Below are 25,651 nucleotides of genomic sequence, written 5' to 3' on the forward strand. Positions count from 1 at the left end.
GAGCATGTAAGTGTGGTTTTGCTGAGGCCAAAAGCATTCAGTCCATCCAGAGGCAAACACAAAAGGGGGTGGACTGGGGCTCTTGGATGGCAAGGCCTAGATATAGTGGGTTGAGAAGCTAAGTCTTGTTGTAACACTTGGCTCCCAGGCTGCAGGAGAGAGCTAGAATTTGCCATCCCCCATTTGGGTCCAGACACTTTTATATTATCTTCCTGTTAGTAGAGATTTAAAGTTTTGGAACTTCTCATTTATATCCATTTTTGACTTTGATAACAGCAGTGAGAGAAACGGACCTTTTCTTCTTCCTTTCCTCTTTTTTTTTCTCCCCAGGAGATTTTTGACTGTTTGCAGAAAGCAGCAGATTTCCAGCCCCTTCCCTTGTGCTCCTGATCTGACTGAAGAGCAATGGGAGTGAAAAGCAAGCTCAGTCAATCTGTGATTTGCATGTGTTGAACCCTTCTGTCCCAAATATGTATAGTGCCTTTTTCTGCAGCTGACAACAGCTTTCCCATGCAGCAGCATCTGTGTGACATTCCAGCATCTTCTAATTTTTTTTCGCTGCCACTGCTTTAAGGCTGCAAGTAATCCTCCAGGCACCAGCGCTGTCTTTCAATAGACTCAGACTGATGCAATGCTGTCTTCGTGTTGGTTGGGATTTGGGAGGTTTGGTGTTTCACCCGGGAGGATTACAAGCTTCATTTTGACACAAACATTTATATGCTGCAAGTGGTAGTGTTGGTGCTTCAGTACTCGATTTTTGGCACTGGGAAGATGCTCTGTGAATCGGGCAGCTTTTCTAGGCCTTTCTTCTTTTCTGTGACAGCTTTAGCTGCAAATCCCCACTGGTGTTGGATGTTGCCCAGGAGGTTCATGGATCTGTTATGTTTCAGTTTTGGCCACGTTTATTTGCAGATATGTTCAATATGGGTATGCACATGTGTATTTAATGTACACAAACATTGTCTTCTGCAGTCATAGTTTGGGTATTTTCTTGTAATGCATTAAGCGATGTGGCTATTACCATGAGAAGGTGTTTGTGTTTTCCTCTCCTCTCTAGGAAAAGCAGTATTTGTTCCTTCAAGATTTGTTTTTTGAAGAACTTTTGTTCACTTTTTAAGATGTGAACTCAAGGTTTCACTACATGTTTTTGTTAGAGGATGTGAAATCTGTAGGTGACTACCACTCCTGGAAAGTGATGAAGGTTGCGATGCTCCTGGGCTTCAAGAGCAGCATGTTTTGCACCACGAACTGTGTGAAAGCTCACACTGAGATGTGCTCAGCCATTTGCATGGAGAACCGCAGTGTGCCAGGGGATGAAGTTGTCAGCTCCGGTTCCTTTGAGATTTGGAGTTTCCTAAAAGCTGAAGCCTTGTGCTGTCACTGTGTCACCACACTGTATGTAGTCCTGCTGGGAGGTAATGAAAGCATTAATAATTGAAGCTGGGTCATATTCCGTGTTGAGGTTAAGTCTCTCAGCTTTAGGATGTGTGCGGCTCTTGGATGTCGCAGATCTTGTTGTTGGAGGCTGTGGCATCAGAAAGAGATGTGGGAATACTTATAAGGATAGCTCTGGTGACTGGAGATGTGTACTTTTAGAGTGCTTAATAGTGAAATCTGCAACATGCCTCATCTTACCATCCTCCCCAGAATCAGTGTCAGCCAATGCTTCTGCAGTTGGGCTCGTCAAATCCTTGACACCTCTTTGTGACAGTAGTGTGTGGTCCTGCTGTGAAGAGCAATGACTTTTGTCTGAAAGTCACAAATAGAAGCCCTTAAAAAAATAAAGGGGCTTATGCACGTTTTTCTAAATACAATGTGGGGAAAAAAATTAGCATCTGTTTCTATATGTCCTTAGTAATTACTGATCTGAAAACTAGCTTCCAAGTGGGGCTGGATTTAGTTGATAGAAATGCCTTTTTTCTCCTGGATTCTCCCTGCTTTGCCAATAACTACTGGAATGAGCACGATGGCTTGGCTTTTCATACCTGTTGCTACTATCTATGTAGCACCCCTTTGCTCATGGAAAAGTCACTTAAACGCCTCCACTCGTTGGTAGAATGGCAGCAGACTGGAGTTGCTGCCTCTTGAGGGATGAAGACAGAAGAAGAGTGTGAGTGAGCAAACATCACCATTTATCTATGTAGTTAGATAGTTGTTATCTAGTTAGGTTGTACGGTACCGGGGATGTTTTGGCATCTGGAAGAGAAGCCGTGAAATGTGACCAGAAACAAGACTTTCTGCTGCTGCCTCGGATGAGTGCTTGATGTTGCTCGTGGTCAGCTCTTCATTAGCATAAAACCTCTGAATCTTAAAGGGCTGTTAAAGATGCCTGTGTGTGAGACTGAAATGCTTGGAGGTCAGGTTGGATAGTTTGTAAGGAGGCAGATCACTTTGTTGCAGTTTCATTATTGGCTTAACCTGGCCCAAGACTATGCTTCTTTCACTGAAAGAAGAGCCCTGCCTTCTCCCTGTCTCCAACCATGTGAACCTACAACCTTCTGTGTCCACTCTGAGGGATTACGTGGCCTTTAGCGACCACCTTTGTACATGAAGCTAATCCTTTTCCTTTTTGAGGGATTAGAGTCCAGGAGGACGTGCAAGCTGATCTGATCTGCTGTATTCTGATGTGGTCTGTATCACACATGCAAGAGGTGAAGTGCGGATGCACGCTTGAGAGCAGGAGGAGAAAAACAGGGCGATCCCTTTTCCTGGCAGTATCATCTTGACGTTGGCTTAATCTGGCTCTAAAAACCGTGCTCTTAGAAGAAGATGTTTCATATCACTGTGTAGCTCAAGAGGGCCAAGGCTTAATCTCTTTACACCTGGGCCGAGCAGTTGTTACCAAGTGTGCAGCAAGAAGGAACAAGTAGAGCTGAATTCATGGGGCTGCAACGAGATTGCTGAATACAAACGTTGGCTGTGTTTACAAAGAAACCTTGAAAGAACAAAACAAAAAAGGCAATGGTGCTTTGGCATGGTTTGAAACTTTGACTAGCCCTCCTGTCTGCTTCTTGTCGTGGTTCCTTTGGTCTGCTCTGGTTCAGGAGACTGCTGCACTGACACTTTCTCTACCTAATTTAAGATGTTTGCATGTGGTGGGAGGGTAGCTCCCTTTTTTGTTTCCTTCATATGGATGTGCCGCATAGGAAGAAATGCGATGCGGTGATTTCGAGAGCTGAGTGTTTTCAGATCTCTGCTGTTCTGCATTTCATCTCTAGACTTGGGGAAGGGAGATGGAACTTCTTAATGCAAATAAGTCTCCCGGGACTGCACACGGAAGAGGTTTTTAGACTAAATTGTGAAGGAAACAAGATTTACGTGAATGTGCCGTGATAATCCCTTCCCACGCGTGCACGCTCGCGAACCAAGTGGTAATTTCCATCACATTTGCAAGTTGGTAGAATTGCAATGCTGCCGCACTCCTAAAAGCTTTGTGGAAAAAATGGAGACGGGGTCGGGGAGACCTTGAGGGAAAGGCGGTCGGGATCGGCGGTTATGCTCCTGGTCCGGCTCCTGCATGAGACTTGCTGGGGGCTGTGGTTAGTGCTGCAGGAGGCCTGGCTAGTCCGAGGGCACGGGTCTGTGAGGAACTAGTTTGGGTTAGCTCCTTTGCTGGACAAGCAGCTGGTTTATGGCATTGTCTCGCAGGCGGGGAGTGGATGGGGCTTTGATGCCTTTGTGTGGTGCTCGCAGGAATGTGCGGTTCCGGGGCGTTGAGACCTCTGGGGGGTGCGTGTCTCTTTCCAGTGGCTTTAGGCGATCTGTGGAGGCAATAGGGTGGAGCTGAGGCTCTCTGAGGAGGCTGTCTGCTGTTTCTGAGGACTTCCTGGGCTCTAACGGACCTTTAAGCTGTTAAAATGAGAGAGAAACGCACTGCAGGATTGCGGGGTGCTGCAGGCAAGAGCTGTGTCCGTGTCCTGCCTGGTCAGCAGACGTAGGCCTCGCAGGGCGCAGCAGCCTGGTGTTTCAGCGCTGCCATGGCCACAAAGGCCTCTGACACCTGCCTTGATCTTTCCAGGGCTTGATTTATTCCTGTGACCTCTTGTTTAATTGCAGTCTTATTTTTGTGGTTGATGGCTGCGTTTAAACTCGGGCTGTACAATAATGGTATAAGAATATCCAGTGCCTGAGACTGCTGGCAGTCTCTCACTTCATTCTTCCATTAATACATAAGGTTCTTGGCCTTTCGGGGTGGAATACGAGCAGCAGCAGCTTTTCCCTTATAAGCAGGACTCGTGCTCTGATCTGGGCCAAACGTAAGAATTCACACCACTTACAGACACCTCGCTGGATAACTGCTCTCCGCAGTAACACGATCTTTCTTAGGAACGCCTTCAGAGCGGCTTGCCTCGTGTCTTGCAACGAAATGGGAACAACAACTTACTGTAACTCCCTCGTTTTGTCCCTCTAGCAGGGCTGGGTTTTGTTTTGTTTTTCATCTTCCTTTCTTTGCAGAGTGCTCTCCAAACTTTTTGGATGCGGCCTCCCAGTGAAGGGCAGGTCTTTCTTCCTTTCTCTTAAAGTTTCGAAACAGAGCATCTACTGAAACTCCTCTCAGAACTAGCCTAGAGGAGGTGTCCTTCTGGGAGGGAAGGAGGCTCGTGGCTTAATGCGCCCTTCCTCCTCATTTTAACCCCTTTCTCCCTCTGATCATTGTCTGCACTGTGACGCTTGGTTCTTCCCTTAAAGCAAGGACGAGCTGGGCTGGGGCATTGGCTACAGTCTGCCGCACTGGGCAACTTGTCTAGGATGGGTGTTTCTGGTGACTTAGGCAGGACTTCTCTCTTTCATGTATTTGGCAGAGAGGCATGGCCACATCTACCGTGCTGGCGTCTCAGGGCAGCTGTGTTTAGCTGTGTTAGTTAGCTTTGCAGGAGCAGCGAGGAGGTTTGTATAAAAGAAGTGGATTCCAAGGAGTCCTCGGTTAGCGGTTGCGAAAACCTGTTATTTTAAGACTTTTTTTATTTTTATGAATTGTCCTCTGATTATAGAGGGCCTTGGCGTGTGGCCACATCTCGTCCAGCCTGCCTGCGGCCCATAAAGAGGTGGCACTGGGTTATAGGGTGGATGTGAGACGAAAAGCAAAGGCGTGTTTTCTGTAGTGCAACGGCATTGTGTTGTAGCAGGAATCAGTCATGTTACCCTTCGTATGTAATTGCTTAATTGGGATGTTGAAAGGTTAGCTTTGATTTTGTTTTGATATGTTTCTACGTTTTTGTAGGCAAGCGTGTAGCACTTGGGTGTCTAATTAGAGGAAAAACCCTGAAAAATGCTGATGTGTGGGAGAGAGGCGAATAAAGGTAAAGGCAAGGAAGGAAGGGTAGGAGCCCTGCGGGCTTTACTTGGTTGTGGAGGTGGCAGCCGCTACAAGCTGTGTGCAGGGGCGTACCTCTGTAATAAACCGTTCCTGGGTGATTTACTCTGGTAAAATTCAACAGTCCTGACCTCTCCTTTTCCCTTTTAAAATACCAGCACGTGTCATTTAGGCGACAGACAACCTCTTGTCTCCAGAGCATGTGCTGAGGCCCGGGCGGGCTGTGGCAGCCCTTCGGGGTGGAAGCTGCTCCTTCTGTCCGGGGGCCCCCACGATTCCTGGTACCCCCGAGGCAGAGGGGGAGCATCTCCCTAAGGGTGTGCTCTGCACTGGTGTCTTCCCGTCCTCTTCAGAGGGGATTAAAGCTCATGCATGCCCCTCAAGTATTTGTCGGCATCCCTCCTGTTGGGGGATATTCTAGCTGCAGAGGGACTGGGTGCCCAAGCCAGTCTCGTTAGGTGTGATTAGTGCCCTGGGTACTCTTTCACAGTGCTGCTCATGAAACATTGTGCTGCCCGGATGCTGGGGGGGTTGGATCTTCCCATGCCCCTTGCGATGCCACCTTGGGACACCTATAGTGAGCAGGGAGAGCTGCTGCATGTGTGTGGGTTTCCTTCTCCGTTATGGATGCCCTTTTGTTCACTGCTGTTGCAGGAAGAGGAGCTTTCCAGGAGGGGGATGAAGGGGCCAGGCTTAATGGTCTTAAGAGTGATTTTTTTTTCTTTATTCTTTTTTTTTTTTTTTGAGGGAAGGCCTGGGAGTTGTTTCTCTCTAACTGTTTCCAGATGGTGCTGCTGGAACACAAAGATTACCAGTGTGTTTGGGATGGCGATGACTGAGACCCCCCCCACCCCCAGCGCTTCCTGTGCAGCTCCACAATCGTGCAGGCTTAATCAGAACCAGCCGTGGCCGCGGGGCTCGGATGAAGCCCGCCTTTTCTTCACCCTGAGTCCCGCTGCCTGCATCCCCTGGGCTTTTTTTTTTTTAACCCCTCGACATTCCAGCTCTGGCCCTTCTGGCTTATGCCCTTCTCCTGGGCTGACCAGTGGCTGCAGGCACTGGTATCCAGGAGATGGAGCTGTGATTGCCTGGGCAATCCTAGCAATGATGTGTGTGGGGAAGGAAAGCCGGTTTGTAAAGCAAACCTGGGAAAATCATTTCTGTAGCTATCTAGGGCAGCTTATGCAATCAGGTCAGGATGTCCAGGGCACAGAAAACTTATCTTGCACCTATTTGCCTCCAGGACTTTTGGTATACAGCATGATTTTGGCCGAATCATGTGCTGTTGTGCCACTCTTCTTCGTGCCAATTTCCCTAGAAGTAAGGCAGATTTAATTTTATGTTGCAGCCTCTTCACAGCCAACCAAAAAAATAGTTTATCTTCTCTTCTGAAGGTAATATAACAACTATAGTTTATTTCTGCAAAGTAAGAGTAGACTTCTTTCCTTTTAGCCTCTGAGCAACAATCTCTGAATATCTGCAAAATCAACCAACAGGTTTGTGATCCACTGGCTTCCCTTCTGCGTCTGAGATTTGTCTTCTCCCTTGCTCTGTTCACTTCCATATTTTCCATCCTGTGTTTCTGAGAAAGCATAGGCAGTGAAGCTGTCTGCTAAGGCAGAACTCTTTCGTTCTCTTTACCTTGCAAAAGCTTACAGCTGTCGTGTTAGAGCAAGCTGGATTTTCATGCCATGGGCGTGTTGCCCTCTAATGAGTGGCTTAGCATGTGTGAAATGCTTCCTCAGCTGCGTGTGGTAATTGTGGCATGCAAAGGTGCCCCCACTGCTGGATTTTAAAGGCTTACTAGGAGCCCTGTTCGGTTCCTGTTGAGTAAGAGTGGAAGGGAAGATGAGCTGCCATTTTAAAATGCTTCTGCCTACTAAAAGAGGGAAATCAATATTCTGTGCTATTGACTTCTGTGCATGCAGATTGTCCTTGTATTCGCTGGATCATAGACGTCACGCTGTGCACAGTATTCCCAGGGGCTTTAACTTGCGCTGGATCTATTGTTGCCAGCGTAGGTCATGGAGCAGCAGAGGCAGGCTGTATTTCCTTTATGCCCGGAGCAGTATGAAGATGCTGCCTTATGTCATCCAAAAAAAGTGTACACTTTCAACATTTAAATTACTTTAAATTACATTAAATTAATGAAATCTCATCTCTTTGAGAAGCTGAAAACACCCCTTGGCTGATCTGGAAAATGAAAACCTGGTTGGTGGAAAGCGGATTCTAACCTTTGGAAAGCCACTTCGATTATTCAAAAAGAAAAAAAGAAAAGTCAGAGGAGAATCTGCATTGTTATAAATCTCAGTAATATGCTTCGATTTTAGCTCTTCCATTTTAGCTGTGGAAGTGCTTTCTGTGTATGAAAGTCTCCATTCTGCAAAATTACAGATGTCTGTATTATAATGTCATATAGATGCTGTCAGCTTAAAACCCGCATGTGTATTTGTAAACTTCTTGAATACTACGTTTTTAAGACTCAAAAGTTGAAATGCTATCTTTATGTGTGGTTTGGTCAAACATATGTGTGTGCATTCAGTTCTGCAGCTTCTGCTCTACCAGCTAATTGCTGTTCCTTAGTATATGCAGGATTTCTCCAATCAGAAGTGCCCCAAGGTTGGAGCTAAGAAGATATATATTTTGAATGAGTATGATTAAAAACATGACTTTAAGAAGCAGAAATCATGGGGCTGTTTTTTTTTTGGGGGGGGGAAGAGGTGGGGGAGTTAAGCTTTTACTTTTATTTGGGATCCATCTGTAGCTGTAGGATTTGGTAAGGGAAGCTAGGAAGACAGGAGGAAATGCCGTGGTAAAGCAAGGAATAGCAAAGATGTGGTAATGCCTCCTTCTGGCCAGAAAATCACACCAATTTCGGGTGATTTCACCATTGCTTTGTTCATTGTGCTCCCCTGAAACTCACCCTGTTTTGTCTTACTGTCTACCTCATAGGCTTGCCTGGCTAATTCCTCCAAACTATTCAAATTCTGATCAGGGCAGAAGGCTATTTTTATTAATCTGACATCACCTTCTTTTCTTGTCTACGCTATGTCACTGGGTAGCAAAACAACCTCGGGCTGGGTCTCTGCCTCGGAGAGTGTGTGTCTCTTGGCGTGCTGTTTCACAGCCTGCTTCCTGCTCGGGGAGCCCTGGCGGGACTGGGCTCCCTTCTGCTGGCCCCGACTCATGTCCTGCGTGCTGATTATGGCCGAGAAGGGAGTCTGGGAGCTCCGTGGCGAGTTACGGGCTACAGGGGACTCCGGGTTGTTGTACGGTGATCACAGAGGCGGGCGATGGGCTTGTAGGCTGCTAAAGCCTCTGCACCATGTGGGTCTGCAGCAGGGGCTGTCTCCTCCTCGTGCCTCTGTCTGCATCCCCCGGCTGTCCCCATGGCCATACAGTCAGCCAGGATAAGGAGCAGATTCAGCTGAAAGCACACAGGCAGAAAACTTTATGGTTATTATTTTTTTCTTTATTATCTGCCTCAGTTGCCTGACCCAGCTCAGCGCGCAGGGAAAGTGAGTGCTTGTACTGGCACAAGGGAACCAAGAGGGGGAGGTGAGTGGCTGGGGCTGCCTCTTTTTATTTTATTTTCTCTATTTTTCCTGGCAGCATGTCTCAGCCTACCACCTTCAGCACGCCTTGAGTTGCGTCCCGATGGGAAGCGTGTGGCGAGACGGCCGCCACGCAGGGGAAATGCACAGCCCTCATGGCGCCACTTCCCAGCCAAGTGCCCGGGGACGAGAGGGAAGGCCAAATACCTTTTCAGGCTGTTTTGGGAATCTCGAAAAACGCCTGTCCCAGGTGGAAGACCCCAGTGCTGCTCCCCGAGGGAGCCATGGCGCTGTGAGGAGGCAGGAGACCTGCTGCAGCCTCCTCCCACAAGGGGCAGCCTCGCTGCCTGCTCTCCCTTCCCACCCTCTCTGGCTCCTCCTGAAAATGCCATATTTTTAGGAAAAGGGGGGGAAACCTTGCAGGGGGGGCCCAGCCGGAGGCTGCTGTTGCCATGGCAACGGGGCCAGAATTCCAGGAAGGAAGAGGGCCCGGATGGGCCTCCGGCCTCCAGGCCCTGGGGACGCAAGGCCAGCCTCCGGGCCCTCGCGGCTGGAGCGCGGCGCTGGTGGCGGTGCCCCTGGAGGTCCGTCTGTCCCTAGAGGCACGGCCTCGGTAATTTGGGCGTGGAAAGATGGGGCCATGCCAACCAGCACGAGTTTTCCGAGCGATCACAAGGACAGCAGCGCGCAGCCTACTTGGCGTGGTGCCTTTTATCAAAATCTTTTGTCAAAATTGCTTTGAGCCCCCCAAATACGCTCCATAATAAAAGAGGACGAGCAAGGAGTAAAGACTTAAGTCCTGTTACTCGCGTCCCCGTCAGCACGGGTTGTTGATGTCGGGACGCTAACGAGGAAGTGGATAAATGGAAGTCCTCTGCTGGATGACGTCTGCGTGGTTGGAGCCCGGCCAAAGCCGAGAACCAAATTTAATTGAAAGTGAAGACAGCTGAAGGGAAGTGTCCCACACTATAGATGCAGTTATTGGAACTGCAGAGTGATTAGCGAGAGCTATATATCAAATTAGGGTAAGTATCAAGGGAGAAGGGTGACATTAAGATCCATTTAAAAACTACTTTAGTTCAGTTTTTTTCATTAATAATCGGTAGTTCAGACGTAGATGCTGCTTTTCCCATTAATTTTATCCACAGATAATTTGAGGTAGGGAGACGGCACAAACAATCGAAGGCAAACCGATTGCATCAGATGCACTTGGGCAAAGAAACAGCTATTTTCTGTTTGCTTATATGCAGTGATCTGTACAGGGAAGGGTCTAATGAAGACATACCTGTTTTCCCAGGAGCTGGTAATAAGGTCAAGGTATTTACAGTTTTACTAGTGCACTGCCACAGGTGAAGTACTAAAATGCCTTTTTAGAGCTCGCCCCCCTCAAAGCCCAGATTTGCTGTCTTTTGTGCTATGCAAGATGTATAGCAAAAAGGACAGTGAAACCACTGAGCTGCGGAGAGGAGTGCTGGGATTTCTGCCTGGCTCACAAGCTTCACTTTTTCGCAGCTGTCACTTTCAGATTAATAGCTTAGTTGCCAGTTTTTTTGCAGCCTCTTTTTGTAAACATCTTATTCTCAGTGTTCTGGAAAAGTGGCTTCTGTTTGTCTAGCTCAAGTCTCTGATAAATGTGTAGCTTGTGCTATCTCACCACTTCAAAATCCCATTTTGCTTTCAGGAGGAACAAGTAACTTTTTGTCACCTTTATTTCGCTGCTCTGTGTAGCTCCAAGGTTTCTGGCTTCCCGGAGCTCTCCCTCTCCGTGTCTGTCCAAGACACCAGGCTGCTGTGCTGGTGGTAACTCCTGGGGGCAGACAGAGCAGAGGGGAATGAGCTGTTCTCATCTACTGCTGTCATCGCCCAGACCCTGGGAGGGGGTTGTGAAACTTGAAAAAAATTGCATTAACTTCACTCTGAAGTTTTTCCCAGCACCGTCATGAAGCCAGGCATCCTGCAAACCCAGTGAAGAGAGATCACTTGGTCTCATTTCTGAGGCTGTCTTTGCAACCAAAAGGGCTCACTCAGTGCTTCAAGTTGAACTTTGGATTCAACAGGAATTGATTCTCTGGCTGGAGAAATATGGATGAATTTACTGAGCTAATGGTTCCTAGTAGTGCAGTTTTAACCTGCAGGCTTTAGGCTTAGTTTGGCAGTCAAAGAACAATTGCTAATCAGGCTTCTCTGATTGAGTCTAGCAAAATGACTCTGAGATGTAAAATTAATTTGTTCTGGGGTCAAGTTAGGTCAAAGAGAATTATTTCCTCTTTAAGCTAAATTTTAGCTTTACTTTTAAGGAAAGGGTGAGGAGACTTTTAGACCTCTCATTATCCATTGCAGCTATGACATTTCTTCTAGATGATTGACTATGCTCCGGTCCTCTGTGGCCTTTCATAAGCCAGCAGAACGTGCAGAGCCAGTCATTTCTTACTGCTGTCCTGGCTGATGGAAAACTCCATCTGTTTTCAAGTTTTGTTCAATTCAGTGATTTCTAAAATTTCTCAAGTTGAGAGAAAAAAACAGACATTGTGCACCCCCCCCCCCCCCCCCAAAAAAAAAAAAAGGCAAAACAAAACCCACCCACAACAAAAGCCAAACCCTAACAGCGTCAAAGGCCGGGTGCTCTGCAGTGCAGGATCATCTCCTTTGCTCTTGAGTGATCGGCAGTCGGCCGTGCTGATCTTACTTCATGACCCAGGGGCTTGCACTTTGTGGCAGACCCTACTATTGCAAATGCCAGTGGAATTGAACTTGTGTTAATGACGCTGGGATATTCAAAGTTGGGGAATATGTGAAGTGAAGAGAGCATTTAAGGCTTAGTGGACTTGTCTGAGTTGTGACTTTTATTCCTGTTAAATCCCCTTGGCCAGCCCAGAGACTGTTACCAGAGTACAGCAGCAATGCTCACATGTCCTGTGGAAGTGTGGAAGCACGTGTGAGGTTGTCAGTACGGTTTGAATAAAATCACAACGTGAGCTGCAGAAATCTGATCTGCTGTATTATCATCTATTTTTCTCTCCTCGCTCTAAAGCAAATTGCAAGTACCTGAGAAATGCCTTTCAGTGGTAAACAAAGTAATGAAACATCCCGGTGGCAGCTTGATTTGATTTGGCAGGCTAGCGCTGCCTAACTCAATTTCTTTATGAACGTCTGGTTGCATGTTGGTAGCTAAAGAGAAAAGTAGTTGCCGGGAGAAATGGAGTTAGCTGGGGCTTCCCTCTCCCACCAGGCCATTAGGGGAAGGGGGAGTCCCTGCGTGCTTGAGGGCAGGGTATTTATCTGTGATAAATATTCCCCCCTTCTCTTTTCACTTCCATTTTGTGAGATTAGTTTTGTGTGCGTGCAGGTGGAGGAGATGCTGCTGTATCCCCAGTCTCAGCTGCCTCAGATCCCCTTTCTCTCTGGATGTGTCGGACTGTCCTGTTCCAGTCGTGAGTTTAACTCCTTCACTTCGTGCTCTGTTTAGATTTCAACAAAAGCACGCCCCGTATGGAATAATCGTGCAGCAGGCCCCGGATTCACCATTAGTGACCTGTAAAATTGGCAGCACTGGAGATTATTGGCGGGAGACGGTTTCCCTAGGCGCTCGCTGCCTTCTCTTGGAGAGCGAAGTTCAATTAGAGCAATGATATGCACAGCGGGGATTTTGCAAATAGCCCAGTACTTCGTGGCAGCGTTGCTGTACGAAAGGCAGAGATATCTTTGGCCCTTGTGTGACCTGACTGCTCCAGCTGCTACCCTCTTTCTAACCTCCGCTTTTTCCAACCTCTTGCTTCCAGAAGTAACCCTCTTTCACCTCTCCCTTTACCTTCTGCTGAAACGGTATCCCTCAAACATTTTTAGTTGCAATTTGTGGGTTTTGTCCTCCAAAAAGCAAAGTGGGGTTTGCCAGCTGTGTTTTCTTTCTTCCACTTATTTTTTTTTTCTTGTTTCTTTCAGACATCTTACAGAATGTCCGTACATCTCTCTAGTCATCTTTCTCTTCCTTTTCACACTCTTGTGATTTGCTTCTGCTTATAAAACCGTTCTGTTTCTGGAGGTGATTTCTGTGCATCCAGGGTCTTTGATTTCAGGAAACCCACAAAGTTTTTAGTTTTGTCTCTTTTCTGCCACTGCTTTGTGGTGACAGGTCCTTTCCTTAGTCCCTGGTGTGTTGAAGACCATCATCCTCAAAATAATGATTTATTTTTTCCTTTCTTCATTATTACTTTCTGCTTATGTTCACCGTCCATATCTTCAGCATCTGTGGTGGTACCTTCTCCGTTTATTCCTTATTCACCGTGTGGAAACCTTCCTGGTTTCCAAGGTGTTGTTGAAAGAGATTGCTGGCACACGAGCATGTTTAAGGTACAGACCTTGCATACACGTGTACAACGTGCCGTTCAAACCAGACCTGGAATGATCTAGCAGGAGAAGAGAAATAGGAGGTGGACGTTTATTGCACTCATTTAGGTTGGTAAACTGTTGTGTGTGGGAGGAACAGCAATCAAAGTGTTTTCTTACAATGTGTACTTACACTGAGGATGCGGGGGGAGTAATAGCTGCGCATTTCCATCGTGATGTTGCTTGGTTTTTAATTAGGTTCACGGGTAAAACTCAGAAGCTAGGTTACACTGTAGTACCGCAGCTGTCAGTCTCCGCTTGCTTCTTCCAGCCTGAGTGTGCTTTCTGCTGTTTCTGTGTTTGTGGAGTTTTGTGCTTTACCTGCTTGTTGGCTGTCAGTGCTTGAGAAGAATGTACTCGCAGGGTGGTCAACTTAATGACTGTTAATCCCCCAAACCGCTGCCAGGAGTTGTGCTGTCCTTGAAGCTCTCATACCGCCTGCGCTACCCGAGCTTTGCGTGAGAGCCTGGAGATGAAGTTTGATGTTTCCTGGCAAGTTTCCGCGGAGAATCCCCTGGGCAGGTCTGAGGTAAAAAGGAAGAGAGGGGAGGACAAATACAAATTTAAAAGAGCATTGCTAGGCCCTGTATTGGATTATTTGCGTCTTGCTTTTTAGAAGAAGTTGCACTTAAGTGTTTGTGTGTAAACTGAAATGATCCCCACGGTCGCATGCCCTGCAGAAGACTTCTCTCTGGTAGGAGCTGGCCACTTTGAGCTGAATAGCCCAGCAACACTAAAAGCAGAACCCGAATCATCTCAACCAAAACCCGTCGTAAGGTCTGAAGGTAGCTGGGATACATGATGGCTGTCAGCTGCAGGCCCAGCATATCTTTGCTTTTGACCATTTGGGATTGTTTTGCTGTGTTTTGTCAGGGTCTCTCCCCTCTGCAAGAGCTGCTGGAGAAAGCGCAGGGCTGGCTTAGGAGTTCCTCCTTGTCAGCCATAACAAGAGATAGGAACGGGCTTAAAAACTGATTGCGGAGGACTGCTGGCCTCCTTTCCTCCTAGCCCTCTGCAGGGAGCTGCTCGCGGGTGAGGAGGGGTACCAGGGCGGAATTAAAATTGGCTTTGTCTGGTTTAGTTTAGTCTCTACCCGGGGAGGAGGATGCATGGGGCACCTGAGTGCCCTTTCCCTGTTTTGAATAGGGAGCGTTGGAGGGGGAGAAACGGAGAAGAAATTAAGACATAGAAATAAACAGAAATGAATGTTTAGAAATTATTATGAGCTGTGCTATCTTAATCCCCAACGCATTGCTAAAATAGAGGAGGATCTGGAGATTTCGTGGAGAAATTCCAGAAGTGCTGGAGGTTCACGTGCTCCAAAGAGCAGGGTGACAGGGCTGCCAGTAACACAAGGAGCGTAGGCTTCGGGTCCCTTCTGGGGTGAAGGAAGAAAATCTAAAGGATTGGTTTCCTATCGTGTGAGGTATTGTTCAGGCTTGCCAGGGTAATTGAAGTTACGCTGACTGCTTTTTAAGTTCACGTTAAACAATTAGTCTAGTTTTGAAAAGGGGAAAATTAACACTTTTATGGCTAATGTTTAGGGAAACATTTCGTCAGGACTGGGCGAGGTGGGCAGCAACTTCTGTAATTTCTTGTTCTATTTTGTTCAGTTTTCATGATGGTAAATGATGTTTGCATATAAAAGATTCTTTGGAAAATTACAAGAATTATACACAACTGAAATGATAGGGGGTGAGGTAGGATTACTTTATACTTATTGTATGGCTTTGATTTCTTTTTTTCTTTTCCTTCTGCACAACTTGGCATACGAAGGTGAAAATGAATCTTAGGTGTATTGGCTTACATGGATAATAGGAAGTTAGCAGAATGCTTTAATCTTGGCTCTTTCTTCCCCCATTTCATGCAGGTTCTTCTTTTTGGCTGAGTTAAGACAGACCTATAATTCCTTGCTTTCCATTCCTTGTAACCACTACATTCAGTCTTTGTTTTCTTGTCTTGCAGAACGAGCCTCTGACTTCAGGTTATCATGGATACCCAGCAAGAGACAATCAAGTAAGAGTCTGATTGCAGTAAATGTGTCTGCGTGAATCTGTACACTTAGGGATGTTTTGTCCGATAGCTTCCTGACCATCTTGTTAAGGAGTGGAAATTTTGTTCTGTTGTGCAATGCTTGTGGAGATATATATGGTGAGCGGAATGTTTTTATATGGCCTCCAGCACTATGTGGCAATGTGCCTAGTAAGGGGTTAAAAATGTTCCACATTACCAACGGCTCAGGAAATTCTTTATTCTTAAAAAATCTTGTAACATAAAATCCCTATCCTAAGCTCCCACTATATCTCCTCAGCGTTAATGAATGTAGATGTTCAGTGCCAGTGCATGCTTGGCCCTGTTTTATTGCGGTAATTCTAGCATCTGGGGAGCAAAACAACGTTTACTTTTTGTGAGAGCCTGCTTTGCTAGCTTTGCCAGTGTGGTGGGGAATGACGTGCCCCATTGGGTTGTTTCTAGCGTCTGTGAACTTCTCTTGCCTTCCTTTCAAGTCCTTCAGGGCCCCTGCCCCTTGCTCTTGTTCAGGATGTTCTCATTCTACAGCAGTAAAAAATTACACTGTTTAGTGCATTGCATCTGTAAGCATTCTCTCGCGTCCTAACAGAAGACAGAGAAATCCCAGTTGATGGATTTGTGCAAAGGAAGGAGGAGGTGCTTTGGAACAAATGAAATTTAATGGATTACAAGATACAACTGTCACACATTAAATCTCCCTTCTTGGAATGGAGGTTTTTTTTTTTTCAGTGTTATGCACTGCTACTAAGAAGCAGAGTATGAGCCAGTGTAACATGAGATTAATATGCAAAGAAAATCAATAATGCGTCACGTTTCAGTAATGAACAAACAGCAAAGCTAAAATCAAATTCTTTAATACTCTCAGGTACTCCTGTCTAAAGAAAGGGATTTTCATTCCGTCTGGGTGAGGCCTGTGTGTGTGTAGCAACAGCTCAAAGGGAGATGTTTTTACGAAGGTAGGGCAGCATACTGCAGCATCAGCAGTTGAAGAGCTTAAGCCTCTGGTGCTTGCAATGTGTGTATGAATTTCTGTATAGGAGGGAGTTGCTCAGAATGTGCATTGGGATATACTAAACTGTTAACCAGCAGAAACAGATAATATGTGCTGCAGTGCTATGGGAGTTGGGTTCCTACTCTGTCCAGGCTAAGTAAGAAACACAACTTTTGAGAGCCAGAGCCAGTCCCAGGTCCTTAGAAATATTCCTATCTGCTTTCAGTTTTTCCATTCTGGTAGCACCGTCTGCACCCTATTTTGTGTTTCACTGTTCCCATTTAGGGCTGGTTTGGGGTTGTCTTGGTGTTTCGTTTTGATGTCCTGCTTCACAAGTTTCCTCTTTTTCATCCCTTAATAACTCTTCTGGTGTGAAAGTCCAGAGCTGCTGTTGCTGACGGGTCACCAGAGCAGCGGCGATGGGCTCGGGAAGCTGTGCTATGGACTGGGCAGCTCCAGAGGGCTCTGTATGGCTGAGCAGGAAGGGATGGATGTATGTTAGCTGGTGTCCTTATGTATTTCAGGTGGAACATAGCTTCACAGAGATTTCCCAGTGGGCAAACAGCATCAGCAACACTTCGGTGTTTTCATTTTAGCAAATAGTTGTTCAAAATAAATAATTAAATCTCTTCTTGGTGACATTTTGATCTGTGGTAAAGGTTTTTTCCTTCCTTCTTGCTTTTGGCCCTGAAACGGATTAAATTCAGGTCTGGTTTTCACTAATGAGGTTTCAAGGCTTTTAGCTAATCTGATTGGGAGCCTCTAACACGACAGCAGCAGAAAGAAGCCCTCTGTTGCTACAGATGGGCTGGTGTGGGAGAGAGAGCCCTGCTTGATGCATCACCTGCTTTTCCGCACTGGGGAGGGAGGAAGGAAGTGGTGTGGGATTGTGTGCAGTAATCCTGACCCTGTAACAAAGTTAATTACGAGATGCAGGAGCAATTGTGTCAGATTTCTCCATTTCATCAGATTAGGAGCTGGATTTGAGTTGGAGAGCGTAAATCTGTGTATCTTGCTCTTTGCCATTGCACTTATTTATTGCAAATCCCTGTACTGTGCTTTTTACCGCAATGTTTTCCTTAGCAGAAGTAGCAGAGCGGAGGTTTATTTTCAGGCACCTCATCGTTTGACCACAGCAGTCCTACTAGAAATTCTCTGGATATAACCTACCCTTTCTTTCACCTAACTTAGCATCCTACTCCTTCACTTATTTGTAAGTCCTTCTCGCTCCTCCCAGCTCTCTGCCACTAATTGCTGGCTGCAAACCTTTCACTATGCTGTTTTTACACCCTCTAGCGGTTAAAGCGTACCCAGCTGTTCCAGATTATTACAGTTTTCTTTCTGCTAGTGGGCATATGTGATTGGTTTGAGTCCTTGCTTTGGCCGTTTGGGAGCGCTTAGGTCTACAGTCCAAAGTTTATCTTGTGCGCTCTCCCAAATATTTAAGTGTTCTGTCATCATCACGCATGGGCAGCAGCACTGAGGCAAGGGAGATAAGTTCATGTTGAGGCTGTATTTCTCTTCATTTGGTGTTGCATGATTGCTTTATGATAACGCACAGCACAGCCCCCCTGCTCCTTGCCTGTCCTGCCAGGGTGCTGTCCTGCTCGGCTTTTTGTGGTGGCAGGGCCCGAGGAGCATGTGTGCTAAATCAGTATGGTAACAGTTTGCCTAAAACGAGAGAGCTTTCTGCCGCTGTTAGTGCGGCGCTGCTGGGGCTGGTACAGCTGTATAAGGAGCTGCAGAGCTCCCTGGGACTGTTCTCAAGAATTCGAGGTTTGCTCTGTGGATCCATAATGCCCATGCAGGCACAGCAGGATGCCCCTGCATTTCTGCAGTGCTAGGATGACAGCACAAATGAAGGCCTCCATAAAGGGAGAATGCGGGAAGCGTTAGCGTAACACTGTTAACCGAGATGAGAACTGAGTCTTTTGGTGAGGAGAGCTTTTTCTCTGGAGGCTATTCGGTGCTGTATCCCTCTGTCGGGCCTGCTAGCAAAATGGTGTTTCTTTTTTTGTAACATGAGTGCCTGCCTGAAATGCAGTGAACCAAGACTTCTTTGCTTCATTTCCCAAGCTGTGACAAACAGCTCTGAGATCCTAGGAGTTTGTCTCCGTGTGGAAAATGGCCAGTACAGCTATACTGACACAACTTTTATATACAAACTCGTCAAGAATAAATACTCTGGCTCTGGAAAGTTATTCCGTGCTAACTATGCCAGCTTGTTTTATATATAGCCAAGGTCTATGTCGTATTGCTCTAGTGCTTTTCATGTGTATTAGAAGTGATATCTAAAATTCATTTGAATTGCTGCTGAATACTGGCACTTCCGTGGCAGCGTTTGGCAGCTGCACAAAATAAATATGTTCTCCAACAGGAAACGAAATGAGCAAGAACACCTTGTTCGGCTCCCACTGAAGGGACGAGAGGAGGAGAGAGAGTTTATGCAAGCAGGAGGTAATTGCACACACCAGAACTGGGTCAGGATGTTAGAGCTGTTACACCTCTTCTGTTATGGAAAGTGATCCGCAGCTATCATAACAGGTTAGGATGTTGGTTTGAAGCCTCTTTTTAAAGCTTACGCTTCTGTGAGTGCCATTCTTAAATTAAACTGGGCCATTGGCTCGGTACTAATGTGGTGGAAATGTCATTACCTGTCACAAATGACACTTCCTTCAGCGGTGTAATTTCGGTGGCTGGTTTGCCATCCGAGCACTCACCGGGCCTGACCTGTTGTTCTCGTCTATGTAGATGAGCCTGCAGCCCTGGGTAGCCTGAGTGCCCATGGCAACTACTAGGAACAGCTTTATCACTAGCCCCTCAGTTCGAGTTCAGGCTTGAGGTGAAATGCTGTTAAATCCTCTCCAATTGTCAGCCTGTTCCCCTGGGCTGCTGCTCGCTTGCTGCTTTGGCCTATCTGGTGGAGCATCGCGGGAAGCAGCAGGCTGCGTGCGCTCCCTCACTGCGGCTGTGGGGCTGCTCTGGGTGAGCGGTGCCGGCAGGCTGTGACAACAGGAAGCCTCCCCTCTTGCTTTCTTTCTGTTTATTTTCCTTGTGTGGGGAGCTCGGCGAGGAAGCCCTTCATCCCAAGATGTGAGGGGTGTGTGTGAGCCCCCGCGGGAGGCAGGATGGTGGGCAAGAGGCTTCCTCTTGCAGCTGGCTGCAGGCAGGCACCGCTGCTCCCCTCCCTTGGTGCTGTCTGCCCCGAGCAGCAGGCTTTTGGCAGGGAGCTCACACAGGGAAACCTCCGTCCTCTCCTCTGGGTGGTCTGGGTCTCCTTTGTCTGTCTCCCTCTTCTCCATCACATGGATGAAGCATGAATTTGGGGATGTTGCCTCAACTTGGTTAGCAGCTTGGAGTTTCAGCATGGATTAGGGTATCCACAAAAATCTCTTGGTTTAGTGCAGTGTTAACATATCAAGCTGCCCTTGTCATAAAATAGTAACCTTCTGGAGGAAAATGGCTCGGTTACTTCTCTGCTCTTACTTGTACCATGGTTGCACCAGCCGTGGTCTCTCCAGTTATAAAGACTTCTTGTCTCAAGAGTTTAAATTTTTAGGTAGTATTCCTGAAAAGCATTTTGGTTTTTAATTTGTTTCCCTCCTTGTAACTGGCCATGGAAATACACCCTCTAGTGAGTATGCTAACTTGCTGGGTAAATGGTAAGTGTGTGGCAGCAGAAGTGTTGTTATTAGGGAGCTGGAAGGGAGGGTTAATGTTTGTGGGTTTTTGGTTTGTTTGCCACCTTATTTGCACTTTTGGTTTGAATGAAGTATATTAAATGCAAATCCTTAAACTGAGTGACAGAGAGAGGGAGAAAGGCCTTCAATACAATTTTAAAACCGTTCTCTTTGAGCGAAGAGCCAGGACAAAGATCAGGAAGTGTTTGAACTCCTCTGTATAAAATGGAGAAGGCTTGGTATTCCTGGTGCTTTGGGGGAGTATTTCTTTGCCTGAAAGTAAACAATCCAAGGCTTGGGATGGAACCAAGCTAACGAGGAGGGACTGGTCTAAACATCTTCCTTATGTCTAAGATTGGGTGAATTAAGGGTAAGACTGCCAAATCTTCTGCTTCCTGGCTTCCACAACCTCTCTTCAGGCAAGCAGTGAAATATTTCCACTCTGTGCTAGACGGGACCGATGGGATGTTCTGTTATTGGCCTAACTGCAATGTCCCATAAAAAATAACAAGCGTCATTTTAAAGAATGCAGTCTGAGCAAAAATCTAAGATAATCAAGAGATGGGAAGTATCTGTGAAGCAGTTGCACACGGAGGGATCTGGTGGCATGTACTGGGGTAACTGCTGGGGGTTACTGTTTAGCACCTAGGCAGTAAGCAGTGTGGGGATAGTTTAAGGTGTGCTATGGGAAGGTGGTTACCACTGCAGCCGCGGAGGACTTGCAGAGACATCTTTTACAGAATTGCATCCAACTCTGTCAGTGTTCAGAGGGGAAAACGTTGATGATGGAAAGAATTTAGTGAAAAGTAACGTAAATTGAGATACTTGGGTAGGAAAAAAGAAAGCAGAGTGGAAGCAAAGTTGAAGGAGGAGTTGGTTACAGACTGAAGTTCAAGCAGATCCAGTCATGTATGAGTTGGAAGAGGAAAGATGAGCTCCAAGACCACTCTAGTAACCTTTGTCCTCCGAATTCAGAACCGTCTCGGAAAGACACTTGTCTGGTCATTTGAAGTGATAAGAAGTGGTTCTTTCTCAAGGTCCAACTATATCCCTATAAGAAACTTCAGGAAAGTTACAGGAGTTGGGATTAGAAAAAGTTGTAGCGTGTACACCGCCAAGTACTGAGCTTGTTAAAAAACTGCTTTCTAAAATTATATTCTGAACTGAGTCATGATGGCCACATTCCCTAGATCTCTCCTTTCTGTATAGTTGATCTCTTACTATCAAGACCCATCCAAAGGTTTAAGTAGTACGTGAAGCATACTGTCATGCACTTGACACAAGTCCTGTAAACGGATCACTCTGACTGTATGTTTATTTCTCTTTTCCATCATGTCTGTTGCTTTCCTAGCCTCTGAATACAAGGCAGGGAATCGTCTTCTTGTAGAACATTGAATATCTTTCACAAACTCCTTCAGCAAGCTCCATATGAATGTGTGCCTCACTGTTACTCAATAGCGAAACAAAAACAGCAACAAAGAAAGGAGAAAAGTTACATGAGAAGATGAAATTAGAAAAGAGAGTGCATCTAATTCGAATACATGGGAAGACTTCCTGACAATAAGATCCTTTAGCCCTATAAGCAGTCTCTCAAGGGAAGTAACGATTACCTTGCTGATGAATAGTCCGGCCAAATTCTGGGGCTGTAAGGCGTTGGCAGGAAATGGGCTGGATGATGTAATATAAATTCCTTTCATGTTTGAGTTGTCCGATTCAAGCGATTTCTCATCTCTTCTCGGGGTTAAAGAGAGGAGATATGAGTCATCCTACTTGGGAGAGGACCAGGAGACCACTTTTTCGTTCTCTGATGTACTTTTTGACCATTGAAGTGTTACCCAATGCCTGCAAGAGTCTTGGAGACTCCCGACCCCCTGAGGTATTTGGGCTAGAGGGGCAGTATTTTTTTAGATTTCCCTCTCTGAACGGTTACAGGGGTGCTAGAGCCTATGGCGTGTGTATTAGAAGCAGTCAGTAAAATGATCGGTTGGAGGACTGCACGGTAAAACCAAATGGTGTAGAGAAAACAGCTAGTTTGTGGGTATTAGATCATACTGAAGAGCATAAGCACGGCTATCCTGGGTCGGGCAGAAGGTCTCTGCGTTCCAGCGTCGTGTCTTTGACAGTGTCTAATGGCAAGTACTTAAAGCACAGGGAGCAGCGCCAAGATTCGGTGATACTTCCCCTGCTATATACTCTTTAAGCAGTCTGGTGGCTTTGGGATTTCCTGGCCATAGATTCCTTTTTTTTTTTTTAAGGTCACCTGTGATAGATTTTTCTTTATTGAACTTGTTTAAATGATTTCTGAGGCTGTCTTTGGCATCCACAACATCCTGTGGCAACGAGTCCTGCACTTTAGGTATGTTTTATGAGGAGGGGGGGGAAAAAGTCCTTCTGTGCACAGCTAATTTAAAACTGAATCGTTTGGGGAGCTGTCAGGGGAGGGAGTGGAACAACCTGCGGGCTCAAGGCCTCAGTTCCTACTGCATACATAGCTGCACTGACACCTATGGATTAGGGTTTTCTTCTTAACTGGCGGAAAAAAATCGCAACAGAGAGCAGAAAGAAAATGTGAATAGTTTGTGTGTATTTAACACCTTTTTCTTCCTGAAAGGCTGCACTGCCTTTGCAGAAGCGACTCCCAGGTCCCCCCAGGCAGGTGTACGTGCTGAGGAAGGACAGGCCAGGTTTCTGAAGCATCCTGGTGTGGTGTGGCGGTGAGCGATGGGATCTGGGGCTCCGTGGAGGGCCCAGGAGGAGCAGGGAGGGTGCCCCGGTACCTGGGCAGCCTGGCCGGGCCCAGGGCCTCTGGGTGCCCGGGTCGGGGCTGGCCCTGCGGCTCGGGCTGTGGGCTGCCAGAAGAGGGCACCCAGCGCTCAGCCAGCGCCTTTCTCCTGCCTCCGCTCGTTTTCCAGAGCGAGTCTTTGGGGTTATCTCCTGGCAGCGGTTTCCAACCCTTGCCGTGAAGCAGGAACACCTCGTGCTTTGGGGAGAGCAGGGGAGGGCAATTCGGCGCCCTGTGTCCAGCTTGGTTTTGGCCTCTCCGTGTTCCCTGGAGGCTGTCGTCCTCGGCCAGCAGGGATCCCTTGGGAGAGCCGGGGAGTGAACGTGTGGCTGAGCGCTGCGACCAGCCCTGTGTCCCATCGTGATGCTCGCCCAGTGCTCGGCTTCTGCTCGGCGTCCCGCTGAAGAGGCACAGGGGAGAGGGGCTTCATAGTGCGAGTCTTCCTTCCATTCCAAAAATCTCACCCGGGGGAAATAACGGAGGGATATTTGATGAGGAGTGCAGCTTGTCTCCGGTTTCTGTTCTGCAGAGCAGGAAATCTGACAGAACCATGGGATGGCTGGGGTGGGAAGGGACCTGGAGGCCCCCTGCTCCACGGCCTGCTCCAGCAGGGCCGCCATGAGCAGGCTGCCCAGGGCCACGTCCGGGTGGCTTTTGGAGGTCTCCAGGCAAGGAGAGTCCACAGCCTCTCCGGGCAAGCTGTTCAATCTCAGAGCCTTCAGGGAAATGAGGGATGTATAAATATATAAACATTATTTCTCCATCCTTTTTTCTGTCTTTTATTTTTTTAAAGGGAGTGTAGAGACCCCAAGGAATAAAACCAGTCAGTGTAGTTACAGAACCTAGGAAGATGTTGAAAAAGATTGGATGCTTACAGTCAGATGCTTTACCAAAGGAAATTAAGGCAACAGCAGACATAGATTGCTAATTTTTAAGGACCAATCATGTCAGATGAATTTAATTTTCTCCTTTGACATGGCAGCAGGCCTGGCAGATGGAAAAAGCTACTGGCTTCGGATCTAGTCCGGCCTGACCTTTACATAAACTAGGCAAATGAAAGGTGAAATTAAGAAGCGGCTGAGCACCTCATTGGAAAACTATGTCTGGAGTAATTATGTCATACTTTTCTGTGTGTGTGGTATCTGGAGTCTTAACATGGTCTGTCCTGGCTGCTGTGCTCTTCTGTGCTTCTCATCGAACATCAGGGTGATTCAGTGACCGAATATATATGTGTGTATACTTACACGTGCATGCGTGTGTGGAGGTCTGGCAGCCTTTGGAAGGCAGCAGTAGGTGTGAAAAAGATCACGGTAAATTGAAGAAATGGTTTGAATTTCAACAAAAGCAAGCTGTATTAATGAAGGGATCTGAATTCACAATGTAAAATGGAGAGTAGCTGGCTAAGCAGTAATATTGAAGGAAACATCTGGGGTAACAGGAGATAACAAACTGAATACGCGGTGCTGTTTTTTGTGGTCTTAAGAATTTGGAATGTATTTCCAGGTGTGTCAAGTAACTACGGAAGGTAATTATTCTTCAGAGCTCAGCACGGTGAGTGGAGCACTGTACCCAGTTATAGGTGCTTCAGGAAAGATGCAGGCAGAATTTGGAAAAAGTCCAGGGAAACAAAAAAAGGAGGCTTCGATAGCATGATATATGAGGAAAACATTTTTTAAAAGCAGGGAAAAAAAATAAAAGAAGAAAGAACAGAGAAGTGTGGAGGATGGGGACTGATTATTTACTGTGTCCATTAAAGACAGCATAGTTTGCATTAAAGAAGACCTAAATTGTATATTACGGGGTGAAACATTTTCTGTTCTGAGTGTAGTGAAGCACTGAAACAGGGTAATTTTAGGGGACCAGAGTTCCTGCTTCTCAGAGTCTGTAATAACAAGTTAGGCAATTCCTGATGGATGCTTGTCTAAACATGCTCTGCGTTGCCTCTGAGCACGGAGGACCTCTCGTCTCCCCTGCCCTGTGCTCATATTATTCTGTGACAGTAAAAAAAAACACAACAGTTGTTACCACATGCATAATTCCACAGCTGTATGACTGCTGATATATTGGACCTTTCTCTTTCTCTTTTTTGTAGGGAGGTCTAAATTGTAAAATAAGGAGTCTTCTGTGCTGCTGTATGATCTTACAAGTGCCAGAGGTCCTTTCTCTGTGACATCTGCCTCATAGCTCTGTTTCTTCCTCATCTTGCTTATTACTCAAAGGGTGCAGGATGTTCAGCATCTCTGAGTCAGTCCTTCCCTCTGCCTCGCTGTAATAACAGGTATCGTGTATGAGCCTCGGAGCTGTTTGCTATCTTGATTTCTCTTTAAGTTCTCTGGCCAGATCTCCTTCTCTGGTGCTTAGAGATTTCCTGTTTTCTTCACATAAACACCTTCTTGCTACCCTACCTGCAGCTCCCGCTGCACTAAAAGAGGACCGAGAGAATTGGGCAGGAGCCTCCCTGCTGTCGGGAAGTGCAGTGGGAGGGCAGCCTGTGCGTTAACTGCTTCGCTGCCCGGCTCGTGCTGGCCGCTTCAGCGGGACCCCGAGTCAATGAATGGGATCGCTCGCTCTTCTGCCGACTTCTCCTGCACGGTGAGTGAGCAGCTCTGCATTTGCTGCTGAAGGATGCTGCAGGCAAGCAGGCTTCCTCAGCAAGCTAAGCAGATACTCCCCGGAATAGCTGGTGGAGGGAAGATGGTTTCGTTCTCCTCAATGTTAAGGGAGAGGTGTTTCCAGCAGTAGCATAACGTTGCTTGGAGCAGGCATTTGCCAGATGGTTTCAGCTCCCCGGAGGCTTTGGGATGTGAAAGGAGAAGGGCCAGGAACACACTTTTGATTCATTCCATTAGTAGATTAATCGGCACTGTCCTGGCTTAATAAGTCTCCTAGATTTCCCAGTGGAAATGGCACACGTAA

At 46.8% G+C, this 25,651-nt stretch overlaps 1 protein-coding gene across 15 annotated transcripts in view; it reads left to right on the forward strand.

Annotated features, from left to right (window-relative positions):
- RBFOX2 (RNA binding fox-1 homolog 2) overlaps positions 1-25,651 on the forward strand; it is a 177,684-nt gene that overhangs the window by 19,890 nt on the left and 132,143 nt on the right. For all 15 annotated transcript variants that reach the window (XR_013945181.1, XR_013945182.1, XR_013945183.1 and 12 more), the window contains exon 2: positions 15,217-15,267. Coding sequence is in view for 12 of the 15 variants with exons in the window: in XM_080576858.1 (XP_080432984.1) it covers positions 15,217-15,267 (51 nt within the window). In the remaining 3 variants the exon portion in view is untranslated. The remainder of the gene's footprint in view (positions 1-15,216; positions 15,268-25,651) is intronic.

Source organism: Anser brachyrhynchus (assembly GCF_964034855.1).
Source record: "Anser brachyrhynchus genome assembly, chromosome: 1".
Lineage (NCBI taxonomy): Eukaryota > Metazoa > Chordata > Aves > Anseriformes > Anatidae > Anser > Anser brachyrhynchus.